The following is a 15,185-nucleotide window of genomic DNA, read 5'->3' on the forward strand; positions in this document are numbered from 1 at the left end:
TGTGTGTTGTGTCTGCACACGGATAGAATTACACTGTACATACTGAAAAACATTGACTCAGTGAAGCATGGAAAAGTCTGACATCCTCCATCTGACAGGCTTCTCTCATCGCTCATAGCAGTTCCCATGTATGTGTGTGTCAAAACAAACTGAAGCTGAATTCCCTAACGTCTTGACCATCGTATCCCAGCCCGCTCCGATTACATCATCATCCATCCGACTCTTTTATTTAACTTTGAATAACTGCGATCAGTGTGTCCCGCTGTATTTCATTTCCCCTGTGCTGGAGTGTGGGGGAAACCGCAGGGGGTGCAGCATTTCTAGAGCAGTGTCGGGTTAAGAGCTTTTCTCAAGGGCATGATAGCAGCCATGTGTTTGACAGCTCTAGCCATCAACCCAATGTTAGTGTGACCCTCTGGCACAGATCCTGCTCCTGTAGCACTGTAGTGCTGAGATTTGGATAGAAGACAGTATCTGTGTTTGTAACATTTCAATATTGATATCAATCCCCAGCAACACAGTATTTTCAAGTATATTTTGACACATATTATCTATTTATTTTCTTCTTCATTAAAGGATTTTTGAGGGTTAAAGTATTAAACAAATCCATCGTTTCCCCAAGTCTGATTGTTTTCATTTCAGTTTCTTGAAATGTCGGCCTGTAGTAAGACCTAAATTACCTTTCAGCAGGTCCATACTCTTTTTTTTTTTTTTTTTTTTTACAAAACAATGCCTACATATGTCGTAACTGTATACAGAGGCCTGACAACCATTCAGATGAACTCACTCCTTACCTCTTTGCTACTCCAAACCTGAAAATATCCCTGTTCTCAGCCCGGTCTACATAAGTGACATGTCAGATATGTTGGGTATAAAAGTGAGACACAAATAGAGGCAGGTTTTACTTCATGACTAACATCTCTTCATTTGATATGGGAGTGTATTTTAAAGACAGCTCCCGTTCTCTCCACCGTCTCTGAGCTGAGAATATAGACATTACTTAGTAAACATATTTTGTTATATTAGTCATATCTTTAAAGCCAAGGGTGTAGCCACAGACTTTAAACAACACAACTACACAATAACTCTGAAAAATAGGATTTTTTTTCTAACAAAAGGATATGTGTTTTGCTGTACTTCACAGTGTAATATTCAGTTGCATTTTAATTAAATTTTATTTGTATAGCACTTTTAACAGTGGACATTGTCTTAGAGCTTTACAGGGATAGAAAATTCAGAATAAAAATGACAAAGTTTAAAATTAAAATTTATATTTATCCCTAATGAGCAAGCCACAAGCAACAGTCGCAAAGAAAAACTCCCTGAAACGATATGAGGAAGAAACCTTGAGAGGAACCAGACTCAAAAAGTCTCATGTGGGTGACAGTGAAGAGTGGGATTAAATCATTTGTTTCCTATATCTGTCTGTAGTCTGTGGAACCAGGAGATTCTGGGCAACTTATAAGTATAAGCATCAGCATGATTTCTGAATTCATTATAGATTTTACATAAATTCCTTCTGGCTGAAGCCATTAAATGTTCAGTGATAGAGACCCAAGCACAAAACTGACTGTGGCAACAGCAGTCCGAAGTCATTGCCATTATAAGGCATAATATCAGGCCAGATCTACACTGTGTTCTCACCTCTTAATCCATGATCATCAAATTCCAGTGTTATTTTAGCTAAAAGCAGCTAAATCAGCCAAATAATTTGACTGACCACGATCAAGTGGTCAGCCAGTCAAAGCAGTACATACATCATCTAGCAGAACTTCACACATAATATGGCTTGGGAACAGATGGTGTGTCAGATAGCCAGCCAAGCTTTCATACAAACTGACTATTTTGAGTGATTTTGTTTCATTATGATCTGAAGCACCTATGAGATCTTTTTTTTAAATCTGCAATGAACTGTCAATGGACATGTTTTGGATATGTGCTTGATATATAAACATTTTAAGTATTAATTACACAGTAGGCCAAAGATAAATAGAGATAAGTGAGGGGTTCAATGTAAATGTAATGCTGGCTGCACACATGGGTTTGAACAACTGTTTCATCACATTTTGTCTTCTTGTAGGTTTGTGGTTCATGTACATGAACTTTCTGGGTGTTTGGGTGACATTTTGAATTTGCTCAAAAGAAAACACACTCAAGTATTATACCAAATACAAAAAGCTGTCGTCAAAGCTCTGTATGGTCATAGTTGTGACCACACACTAATGTTAGCGTGTGTGTGTGTGTGTGTGTGTGAGTATGTCAGTCTGGTTGTAGCATGTAAACAGAATTTTCAAAAAGCAACCCTATACCCTATTGAACAAAACCCAGAAAAAAACCCTACTGAACTAACCCTAGTGAACCTACACTACTAAACTAATCCTACTGAACTAACACTACTGAACTAACCCTAGTGAACCAACACTACTGAACTAACCCCACTGAACCAACACTACTAAACTAACCCTACTGAACTAATCTTACTGAACTAACCCTACTTAACTAATCTGACAGAACTGATCCTACTAAACCAACCCCACTGAATTAACTCTATTGATAAACCAACACTACTAACCTGATCCAACTAACCCTTGAACTAACTAAGATTCTAAACTAACCCTACTGAACTAATCTTACTGAACCAACATTTCTAATCAAATCCTACAGAACTACCCCTACTGAAACAAACTCTACTGAAATAAAACTTCTGAACTAATCCTACTAAAATGGTTAAATGGTCTTCTATCCTAGATATGTTCAGGCCTTAAATAGTTAATCTACAAAATATTGTCTTCAATGCTTACAGTCATCCCAAGGTGTAGATATTTAATTTACGTTTCATGACACTTTGCTAACTACTTTTTGCATAGAAATAATTCTCCACAGATACTCAAATATATCTTTATATATATATATATATATATATATATATATATATATATATATATATATATATATATTTTTTTTTTTTTTTTTTTAAATTAAATATGCTTCATATGGCGACCTGTCATTTTCTGAGCACAGCAGATTAATGACTTTGGTTGCCACGGCAGCAGTGATGACATTGCTGGATTCATGAGATTAACACAAAGGTTTGTTTTATAATGTCCTCAATCTCAGCCCTAATGCCATTCTCTCTTGCTCTCTAGCTGCCCCCCCCACACACACACACAAACACATATGAAGAGCATTTAAAACACACCTTTTTATTGTAAAATTAAAAAGAAAGAAAGAAAGAAAGAAAGAAAGAAAGAAAGAAAGACTGGCTTAATGTCACCACAATGTCAAAACTGTCAGATATTCCTATCCTCATGTAAACATTTCATCCCCACAAAGATATAAAACCATGCTTACATGTATATACAAACATACATGCACAGAAACACACACACCAGTAGTTTGGCTTCTTCTGGGATTTTCTTCTGGGAAGTCTTAACAGATATTCAGAAATGAGGAGAAATAGATAGGGAGAGAGAATGTGTGTGTGTGTGTGTGTGTGTGGTTCTACAGTGGTTCTAATGTCTCTTGTAGGTGGAGTAGTGAAGTCTCTTTTAATATATTCATATGAACGGTTGTGATTCTTCCTCCTACCTTTGCATTAGAATAAAGATCACATCTTGTATTCTTCAAGTACAAAACTGCAAATACAAAATGAAAAGCAGTATGACCAAGGAGCATGTAGACAGTCAGAAGAGGGAAAAAGAGAAGGAACGATAGAGAGAGAGAGAGAGAGAGAGAGAGAGAGAGGGAGGATAATAAGGTTTTATGCATATCACCTTCATCAGATGAGAAGAGATGAAGAACCTGTCTACTGCATCTCTCCAGACCTCTCTCCTCCCTCTTTCATGCTCCAATCACCATCCTCTCTCTCTCTCTCTCTCTCTCTCTTTCTCTCTCTCTCTCTCTCTCTCTCTCTCTTTCTCTCTCTCTCTCTTGTTCAGTTTCTGAAGAGAGTGAACACTGTGGTGAAGCCCAGGGAGTAATCACGTTAATCCTCAGTAGCACTGACCACAGTGATCTCTGATCATAGTCTCAGTGAACGTGAAAGAGCATGCCTACGTCCAGCTTTGTATGTGTGAGCGGGTGAGCGAGAGAGAGCGTTCCATCATCCAACTCCTGCAGCTCTTGCTCTCTATGATATCCTCCTCCTCCTGAAGAGAGAGAGAGAGAGAGAGAGTGAGAGAAGGGGGACGACGGCAAGAAGAGAAACAGCGTAGAGAGAAAAAGCGCGCTCTCTTTTTTCTATCGTGCTGCTCCTGCTTCCTCTCACCCCCGGCAGGGAAAGAAAGAAGGACAGGAGACGACTCTGTCCGTCTTTCTCTCTCTTCTGTCCCTGTGTTCGGGTGGGAGTGCGTGATTTTTTTCCACTGGTGGGGGACACTTTGGAGGGAACTCTAGGGACCAGGGAAACGAGGAGAAGCTGAGAGCCACGATGCTCAACAACCTCACCGAGTGTGAGGAGGGAGAGGGGGGAGCAAACAGCCAGGGTGAGTGGTGGAATCTCTCTCTCTCTCACACACACACACACACACACACACAACCATAAGCATTTATGTAGACTCCAACAAGCAGTGTGTGCACATTCATACCGTATACAAACAGTCACATGCTGTACACAGAAAAACAGTGATGCTGTCATGGTTTAATGTACAGATCATACACAGGAATGGAGGGATGAGGAGGAGGAAGTGAAGCACTAAAAGAGTGAGAGAGAGAGAGAGAGAGAGAGAGAGAGAGAAGGAGGGGTGTGTTCTGCTGTTGCTGCCTGCATCGTATCCTCTCTCCCCTTTTACTGCATGCGTGCCGTGACTAGAATAGTAATCGGGTCTTTTGTTTATGTGTGATGCCCTAGTGCTCACTCATGACACACTTCACAAAGCAACCATGGACAGCGTCAAGCTTCCTGAGCTTCCGGTACCATCCGTAAAGTAGCTCGTGTGCCCGGTGTGGTCTTCTATCTTTGGCCAAGCTGCAGGTTCTACAGAGTGCTGTCACTCAACCTTTTGCAAAATCTCATCCCCTAAGTGCAGCGAGCGTTCCACAAATAGCTCAGGCAGAGTAGTACAGTAGTGTTAATAGCACTGACCTAAGGCTAATGGAGAAAAAACAAGTCCGGGCACTTCCTTAACCTTCAGCAAATTTCAACGTTATGGAATATACGTTAATATTCATGAGTGTTTATCTCTCTCTAAATTACTGCACGTTTTATTGGATCGCAGGAGAGCTGTGTAAAGCACATGATACTGAAGCTATCTCACACCAATTAATCACACCCCCTTTTATGTGGAGCAAATCAAATTACATAAGATCTGTGTGTGTGTGTGTGTACATATCTTTGACATGGTAGTTTCAGTGGTGTATGTAAATATGATGTGTACATACATTTAAAATTAGGATGAGAGAGTAAAACTGCAGAAGCAAATAACAGGTTATTTCCAGCTTATACATATTGACCCTGTTATACATATTGAACTGTGACTACAAAGCACTGTCTTAATCCACAACATTACAATTCTTCTCTGCTTGTTTTTTTTTCCCTCTTCTGATCTGTTAGTTTCAGTGTTAGCTCCTTATCCTACATCCACAAACTCCAACTTAAAGGCTGCTTTTTCTTCTGCACACACTTTCTTCCTCTCTATGGTATGAAAGTGTGCCGCTGTCCATGGTGCTGATTTGTCGTCTTCATTACAGCCTGAGTGACTTTATCAGGAGATTTGGCCGAGAGTCTTACTATCTCACCCTGACACAATGACAGGCGTTCATCTCCAGATGCATTCAGCATCCTTTCTGTTAGCGTATTCATGAGATGCCAACTGATTATTCCATTTTGTTCATTATCGAGAGAAGAGTCGGCTGTTCACTCAACAGGGGAAAAAATAAGAAGCCTTCTTTCCTTTCATCTGAAAGGAGGTCTGATTTAAACTTGCTCTTCAGGGGGTTGTAGTTGTTTTTATTTATCATTATTTATATAATCATGGCGTTACTTTAATTATTGGGAGAAAACTACAGGCACATATGAAGTGGTCTGATATAAACTCTCCTCTTTGGGTGTTGGTCATTTCTGCAATTTTTACACATCACTAATTTTTTTCTCTTATGGCTTCTTTTGAAAAACCTGGACTTCTTTCTCCTTACTAGAGTCAGTAGAATACCATAAATTTGAGTGGCTTTCTGTAAACCATGAGATGAAACCCCTCATATCAGTGAAATGGTAAAAGGGGCTGGGTAGCTCAAAGGAAGGAACATCTACAGATTCCACATGCATCCTGTATTTGTTTTATTCCTAATTAAACTGATAGAATCATATCATGTTTCATGTTTAACTGTACAAGTGGTTTTATGATTTCCTCCTAAATGCAGACAATTCGATTTGTGACTCTTAATTACCTCTAGTCATGAATAATTATGTGGATGTTTATGCATTGTGCCCTGTGATAGACTATTCAATTCAGTTTGATTTAATTTTTATTTGTATAGCACTTTTAACAATGGACATTAACACAAAGCAGCTTTATAAGAATATACAAGTTCAAAAAATAAAAATTATAAAGTTTCAAATATTTATTTATACATACCCAAATTGAGCAAGCCAGCAGCAAGGAAAATACTCCCTAAGACATTTTGGCAAAAGCTGATGAGAAGCCCATACACCTGCCATGCATCTTTTACCTGGTACTTTAAATGCAAAAATGCAAAGCTCTTTCTAGAAAGTTCTATTATACAGAACCCCTTTTTAAGGCTTCAATCAAAAGAACATTACAGAGTCCTTTGTAGTCTGTGAAAAGGTTCTATATAGAACCTTTTATGCGTTTTTTCATTCGTTCGTTCGTTCATTATTGTCACTCAAAGGGGTTGGATGGAAACACAGGGTGTGGAGCTTTAATGATAAAAGTCACAGGGCAGTCATAGGGGCAATCACAAAAACAGGGCTAATCAAAAGTATTGGAACATTCACAAAATTAGGAATATGCCAAAAATATTGGAACATACAAATACTGGCATGGCATATAATTCAAATCAGCAGTAGAAACATCAGTCAAACGGCAAAATTCAACAAGAAATATCGCAGGAATATCAGAGCTAATCAGGATCATGAATCACATAACAAGAGTCAAAAACCAGAAAAAACACTGTGAGAAACAATTTGCTTTAGTAATGTCACAGACTTATGGAATTGAGCATACACCACGTAACAAGCAGCTGAAACCAGGGAGCTTAAAAAGAGTGAGAAACAAACATGCTTAATGAGAAACACAGGAACGTAATTAAAAGTCTGGTGACCGAGTGAGGGAGTGCTGGTGGTTGCTAGGAGGTGGAGTCCATGGCGGCCATGTTTGTCGAGAAGGGACATGAAACGAAGGCTATGACATTACGTTATATGAAAATAATTTGTTGAGTTATTTCTTGTTAGAATCAAAGGAATAATAATCATGCAAAAATATTGGATGCAATATACTGGATGCAAAAATTCTATTGCAGGTGAGCATCATAAAAGACGATTGTAAATCCATGCATAAAGCAAAGTGTAGCTAAAAGAACTCTTTGTTCTAAAAGGGTTTTTTTATAGATAAGTAAAGAACTTATATAAATAGTATTATATAGAACCCCTCATTAACCTTTGCTTCTAATAGTGTACTTTAAAAACTAAGAAAATGTACCTTATGCTGCCATAACTCACTCACTATATTTCTGCTCACAGGGTATCACCACAGCAACAAGGAAAAGTACCATCTAGTACTTGTTTAGTCTAAACCCTTGAGGGATCTTTTTTTCCTAGGAGTATATGAACTGTTTATGTGTTGTGCTACTTGAAGAACCTCTTCATTTTATCTCTCCAGACCACTTTCCTCCCTTTTATCACCAATCACCATTCTCTCGCTCTTTCTCTCTCTGTATCTGTGTCTCTCCCTCTCTCTTTCTGTCTGTCTGTCTGTCTCTCTCTCTCTCATCAATCCAGTCTCCTACCAGAAAAAAGTCATTAGTGATGTAGTTTCAGCTGAGTGCACACTTAAACAGGAGTCATTTCCATTGTAGACGGTTTTTATTATATTTCATATATAAAACGCCTTACATGTCAAAGTACTACATGAGAAAGAAAGTTTGTGTGTGTGTGTGATAAGAGAGAGAGAGAGAGAGAGAGAGAAACCATAAGATGGAGTATTCACTCTAAAAAAAACAAAAAACTCAATATATTTATTTGCCACCTGTTAAAATGTCCTAGATTTAAATCCATGTGGCACTTTGTCTAATGAATCGTCATGAAAATCGGTCTAAGTAAATAATGAATTGGTCACCCAGGGTTAGCCAAAGAGGAACTGGACACCTGTTTACACATAAACACACATCCTCACACACACACACACACAGCCTGGCAGAGTATAGTTGTGATTAATGAGATCTGATTATCTGAAATGGTAACACTGCTGTGCCTGCTTTCAGTCACCCAAGCTCCGGTCAGGATTAACGTCTTCTTGTTTTACACACACACACACACACACACACACACACACACACATACACACACACAGTTACATGTGTATGACCATATCCAATTATAGCACTGGTTAATTGGCTAGAGAAGAAAGAAAAAAATGGGTTACTCTAATTAAAAGATCATAGGTTCTATATTAAAGAGAATATATATGACATTAATTTCAAGTTAATTATGTCAACCTTTTGTCATAAAAAAACAAGGTACAAAGAGGCCTATTCACACGTTTCATTCTGAAGTGGCTCAGTGGAGGAGGCCTGTAATTACTCAAAAGACAAATGTTTCAGAAGGCTGCATTTTGGCTGCACCTCTCTTTTTCAATCTCTCACTACCGTGTGTGCAGTCAGAAAATGTCTTTTTATATGTTCAGTCTTTTCATATGTTCAGTCTTTTTATATGTTCATCCAAATGCATCCAGAGACTTGGTGTAATAACACCAAAGAATATATTCTGTTTCCTGGAATAATATCAAGTGTAAAGGGAAGGAAAAATGTTCTCTAGTTGGATTAGTCCTCGAGTATTTTTATATGTACTTAACAAACTGGATCGTTAAAAGTAGGAATGTTTGTGTGTGTGTGTGTGTGTGAGAGAGAGAGAGAGAGAGAGAGAGAGACAGAGAGAGAGAAGAGAAAGCAGAGGGTGAAAGAGAGAGACAAAAAGAGAGAGAGAGAGAGAAGAGAAAGCAGAGGGTGAAAGAGAGAGACAGAAAGAGAGAGAGAGAGTCTGTGTGATAAAGTACTATCACCACAGAGACTGCTGTCGCAATCAAGCAGCCACTGTGTAAGATCTCTTTGTGTGTGTGTGTGTGTGTGTGTGTGTGTGTGTAGGTGGAGGAGGCTTGTAAGAGGTGGTTAGAGAAAGGTAAATGCAGCGAAGGATACTTCAGTGAGACTGACGACCGGTTGAGGAGACAGGACGTGACTAAAGTGGTCACAAACATGCTCAATATTAGTATGACGCAGCTGTGACTAGTGCGAGCTTCTGCTTCCACATCTCACTACAGCTGAGAACGATCAAATGCTGTTTTCTAGGCAGATGAATTAGCTTGCATGGATGATCTTCTCAGAACCTCGGAGCCATTTTGTGTTAAAATTATGTTTGTATAAAAAATGAGGTTGTACTTTGCTATAAAGATTTGTTCATATAAATGCACTTCGTGTACTAATTTGCTGTAATATAAAATGAAGTTGAGCACATCTGAGGTTGGGGGTTTGATTCCTGCCGCTGTACTGTATGTGTGGATTTTCCAAGTTCTCCCCATGCTTCAGGGGTTTCCTCTGGGTACCCCAGTTTTCTCCCCCAGTTCAAAGACATGCACTGTAGGTTTATTGATGTCTCTATATTGTCCATTATATGTGAGTGTGTGTGTGTGTTTAAGAATAAGTGTGTGCTCTGTAAGTGCTCTGTGCTCTGTTCAAACTACATCCAGGGTGTTCCTTAGCTTGTGTTCAGAGTCCCCTGGGATAGTCTCCCAGTGATGCTGTGTGGAATAAGCACTCCAGAAAACGATGGATAGATAGATGGACAGGAGGGGGTCTAGAGAGAGGAAGAGGTGGAGGGGTAGGGTCACCTGCACTAGGAAGGGTTCATTCTAAACTATTCTAAACTTGAAGAATGGAAAAGAATAGTGGTATGAAATTGCTGTGTTCATGGTGCCTTGCAGGTGGTAATTTACAAGCTGTAATAACATAATTTACCACTTTTGGCACATTCAACATACAAAAAAAACATGAACACTTCCATAAAGGTGAGTCTTTTGTTCGCTTTGTTCCGATCATGTAAAGCTCATAAAAAGCTACTTTAACTGCACTGTAGTACATCTATCTATCTATCTATCTATCTATCTATCTATCTATCTATCTATCTATCTATCTATCTATCTATCTATCTATCTATCGACTGAAAGTGCTATACTTCCACAGCAACAGCAGCAGACCACAGCATGCAGCTTAGCAACAAGCTAACCAGTGCACAACAGTGAATAGCATTAGCAATAAGCTACCTGACTAAGATTAGTGGCAACTCTAATGTTGTTGATTTTTCTTCTCATAACAGTGATTAGTTTGTTCAGTGTTTAGTAGTAGATTTAACCAGGTACTGTGTCTGTGTCTGTATATGAACTGATCGAAAGTCAATACTGCTATAAATTATTTTAAGAGTACAGTAAATGTCATGTTGATTTGAAGCCATTGTGTAAATGTGGTAGTTAGGAAGACTATACCTAGTTCACCAGATACAATTACACAGAGGGTGAGAGGGTGTTTCTGCTGGCTTTTAGTGATTGTAGGCAGGAAAATGATAAATTGGAAATCTGCTTTGGACGCCGCATTCATCATGCACACTTAAGCTTAAGTGTTTTGGATCCAACATGAAGCTCGTATATCACGAACAGTAACTATCCTGCTGTGTGATTAAACATACAGAATTTAGATCAAATTAAGGTGTTAGACTGAGTCAAATATCTCACAAACACAACATTTCACAGCCAAAATGTTCATGAGCAACTTGCTGACTTTTTGTTGTGGCTGAAAACATGATGTGCTGCTGTACATAAGGAACTTTGCAAGAAGAATTGAATGAACAATACACAGTATTTGTACATTTTTTGCATTAGCACTTTTATATTAGGGCAGCTAAATTATGAAACTGGTGAGTGTACTGGAGGTTTTTCTTGCCTTGTGGTCTAGCTAATGAATTTACAACTTGTTCAACTCTGACCATGACGTGATGGATTGTGGGATTTGTCAGCCATTAACAGCCAGATTGTCAGTAGTGTAGTCTTAACTCCGAGTGCTCTATTGCAGAAATGGATGCTAGTTTGCAAACATCCTGGACCAGCGTCTGATATTTTAGCTCACTTTTAGTGAAGAACATGTTCAATAACTTTGTGTTTCTGTCTGCTCAGGAAATTCAGAAGCTTTATCAGTCCCTCAGGCTTCTGCTGCGGTTCTCTCTGTCATTATCAGAAGAGAGGAATAAGGAGTTAGCACAGCACAGTTGTGTAACATGGAGACAGCATTTAGTGTAATTATGCAGCAGTGAGCTTCTTTCTGATGGTTACACAGAGAACACCCACATCTTCCACTCATTCCCTGTTTCTTCTCTTTCCCTAGCACAGTAACTTTCCACCTATCAAAGCACTATCTATCTATCTATCTATCTATCTATCTATCTATCTATCTATCTATCTATCTATCTATCTATCTATCTATCTATCTATCTGTCTGTCTATCTATATGTCTGTCTGTCTGTCTGTCTGTCTGTCTGTCCATCTGTCCATCTATCTATCTGTCTGACTGTCTGCATATCTAACTATCGATCTATCTTTGCCAATTGTTTTATATAAATGATGGAAACGTTTTTTGAAAAATATGCTGTCACTCATCAACTCAGTATTGTTGCACATATAGATTGAGCAGCTCATTAGCCACGAGCCTGCAGCTGATACTGAGCTCATGATGGATGTGCAGGACACTCGGGACACAGCTCAGAAACTTGAGTTAAAATTCATCTCTATTTGAAACACTTTATTATTAATAATGAATTGGCAAGAATGGGACGTGTAACTTTCCACTATAGAATTCTGTTTACTGCTTCTTTTTCCATCCCATGTGTGATCTCTAAACATTCACACTGATGTTTACATTTCACAGTTTGGCAGATCCTCTTTTTCAGATCATGCAGAGTGTACAGACATTTGAAAGTGCATCAAAGCTGTGGTTCTCAAACTGAGGTCCTTAAAGCGTAGCTAGCATAGTCTGTGATTTTTTTTAAATGTAATTACAGTTGAGAAAATCTCACCATTATTGGAGTGAACAGCCTAGAGATACATGGGATTGGTGTGGATGGTACCACTTAAAAACCATGAAGCAGGCTTTGGACTGCAATTACCACGAGTGGTTTTGTATTCAACTCTCTATCAGTGAACAGGTGCTAACTTCCACAGGAAAGACTTCATGTTTAGAAGGAATTTCCTGGTTACATTATTGTGCTATTTGACCATATAGAACACAGTTAGAGAAGAAAACTCTCCGGTATCACCCAGATGAGAACAAGTTCCCTCCTTTTTAAGTCTGGCTCTTCTTAAGGTTTTTTCCCCATGTCTTCTCAGGAAGTTTTTCACTTGCTCATTATGGATGAATTTAAATATAAAGATATATAATTTATAATTTATTTCCTGTATGAATTGAATTTTTGAGCATCTTATAACCTTGAATATTTTTGAATAAGCCTCAAAAACTTTAAAATAAGTAGGCTGATAAATAATGACAACTTGGATCGAAAGTTTTCTGTTGGTGGAAAGTTCAGGGATAGATCACGCAATACAATTCAATTTTTTTGTATAGCAGGTTTAACAATAGACATTGTCGCGAAGCAGCTTTACAAGAATATACAAATTCAGAATCTAAAATATATACAGTTTCAATTTTTTTCCTAATGAGCAAGCCAGAGGCAGTGGTAGCGAAGAAAAACTCCCTGAGATGATACCATATTGTATCATTTATTATAATATTCATAAAATAAATATCTGTACTGAGGCGGTCTGTGGAGTCTATTTTGCAGTCAAAGAGATCTCTGGCTACAAGATGTTTGAGAATCCTTGCCTTAGAGAATACTAAAGATTAGAGCTGGTGATGTGAACAATAAATGCGTAGACACTGAGAAAGTCAAGGACTAAGACATAAACAATCGATACCATCAATAAGTACAAAGAACACTTCTGAGTAGTTTAAGGCATGATCAAACGATTTAAAATTCTGTATACATGCTGTGTGGTGGTAGCTGCGCCTCTGGATAAGAACACAAACCTATAGACATGTTTGTCTTCCCTGAAATGCAGAAATAGACAATATGCATTGCCATGGTTACACTGTGTTGGCAAGGTTTCTCTGGCCCTGCATGCTAACCTCACTGCACTCACACACACATACACACACACACACACACCTCCTCGTATCTCCTCTGTTTATCTGAAAGAACAGACAGATCATAATGTCTTAGAGCTCACTATACTGAAATAGTTGCTGTTGTGTTGTATTGTGTGTACTCACATGACACAGTTATTCAGGCTTTGCTAGTTGTTTTGTCAGCGCCTTCTTGTTTCCTTTTTTTGCCCACTTTCTGGCAAAGTGCCTTGAGCCATATGTGTGATAAATGATAGGAGTGTGTGTGCATCCCTAGGAGCACAGTCCTGCACCAATAGTTTGTGTGTGGTCTTTGTGTATACAGTCAATTTGCTGGAAAAGCACTGTTGATTTCTCTGGTGTGTTTAACAACCTATACAGTTAAGTGTTTGATTAAATAAGCACGGACCATACATTAGTGTGTGTGTGTGTGTGTGTCCACTGCTTATTTGTGGATTGTCTCATTTGCCATATGATGCGTGTGTCAAAGGAGGAAGTTGGAATAAAGGAGTAGAAAACTAGAGCAGAATGAAACAGGTAGAGAGTAATTGAGCAGGACTAAGGAGTGTGAATAAGATCAAAGTCTGGGCTGCTTGCATTCGCTGCCAAAATCTCTATCAAACCACACACACACACACACACACACACACAAACTTCCAGTCTGGAGCATCAGTTTTCTAATTACAGAACTAGTGCCGATGCTAATGCAAATGACAGATTACTAAATATAGGCATATGAAAGTATACATTAGGCGTCACGCAGAGAGTCTCAGAGATAGAAGGACAAACAGTCTGTTGGAGATGGCTGGATGAGGGCTTCTGTTTGTTTGTGCTGGGAACAAATCTCTTGGTACTCACATCTCAGCATGATCTTAGTGCTTGTATAGTAGTTTGTGTGTGTGTATGTGTGTGTGTGTGTGTGTGTGTGTGTAAGTAATTAGCTAACTAAGCTAAAAAAAATTATTCTCTCTCTCTCTCTCTCTCTCTCTCTCTCAAAGAAGACTTTTACTCATATTTCTTACATGATCACACTATCAAGCTAAATCTGCATCCAGAGTCTGTAACACCCACAGCAGTCATCTAATTTTAAACTGCCTGGCCCTAAAGGTCCTTGGGAAATAATAAAACTTCCCAAGGTTTAAAACTTGCAAGCAATGCAAAGAAAGTGGGATGCTGTTGAAAATTTAAAAACTCTGTGTAGTTCACAAATTTAACTTTTACGAAAGTGCAAGTAATCATGTGGTGATTTGTAAGTCACAGAAATCTCTTAAAAATATGAGATGTGTTTTGAGAAGTACCTGGAAGTTTCACTATATTACCTCCAACCAGAATGCCTCCTCTCAAAACAACAATCAATATCTTTCCAAGGATTTGTTTCTCAAATATCAGTTCTATCAGGGGGATTCAGGCATATTTAAGTTTTGTGTTTGCTCAAACCGATAATATTTTTATCCTGTCGAATTCTAATTACAGAAAGACTTTTTTTTACTATTAGGTTTTCCACATTCATACACTTTATGGCCACTATATAGACACCAGGCCATCATGCCCATTTCTACTTGTTCTTCTTGTGAAGGCTTTCCACTTTCTATAACATTTGGTTGGATTCCAGAAAAATGAGTACATAGGAAAGCTTCCGAAAACACTTCATCTTGGCTGGGGTAATGGTGGACCCGGAGGCTTTCCGGGTGTCAGGACCTACAAAAGTTCTTGGTGGGAGGAAAGCAGAGAACCTGAAAGAAACCCTCACAGACATGGGAAGAACATAAGGAACATGGAACACCATACCCTGA

The 15,185-nt window shown here is 38.6% G+C and overlaps 1 protein-coding gene across 2 annotated transcripts in view; it reads left to right on the top strand.

The window, feature by feature from the left end:
* The window catches only part of slc12a5a (solute carrier family 12 member 5a), a 142,906-nt gene that overhangs the window by 42,691 nt on the left and 85,030 nt on the right, over nt 1-15,185 (top strand). The window contains exon 1 of one of the 2 annotated variants that reach the window (XM_058402745.1): nt 4,169-4,484. The exons of the other annotated variant lie outside the window; for it this stretch is intronic. Within the exon in view, the coding sequence (XP_058258728.1) occupies nt 4,430-4,484 (55 nt within the window). The 5' untranslated portion in view covers nt 4,169-4,429. Of the gene's footprint in view, nt 1-4,168; nt 4,485-15,185 lie in introns of those variants that run through there. 2 annotated transcript variants of the gene reach the window in all.

The sequence above is a fragment of the Hemibagrus wyckioides genome, linkage group LG11, assembly GCF_019097595.1.
Source record: "Hemibagrus wyckioides isolate EC202008001 linkage group LG11, SWU_Hwy_1.0, whole genome shotgun sequence".
In the NCBI taxonomy this organism is placed as follows: Eukaryota; Metazoa; Chordata; class Actinopteri; order Siluriformes; family Bagridae; genus Hemibagrus; species Hemibagrus wyckioides.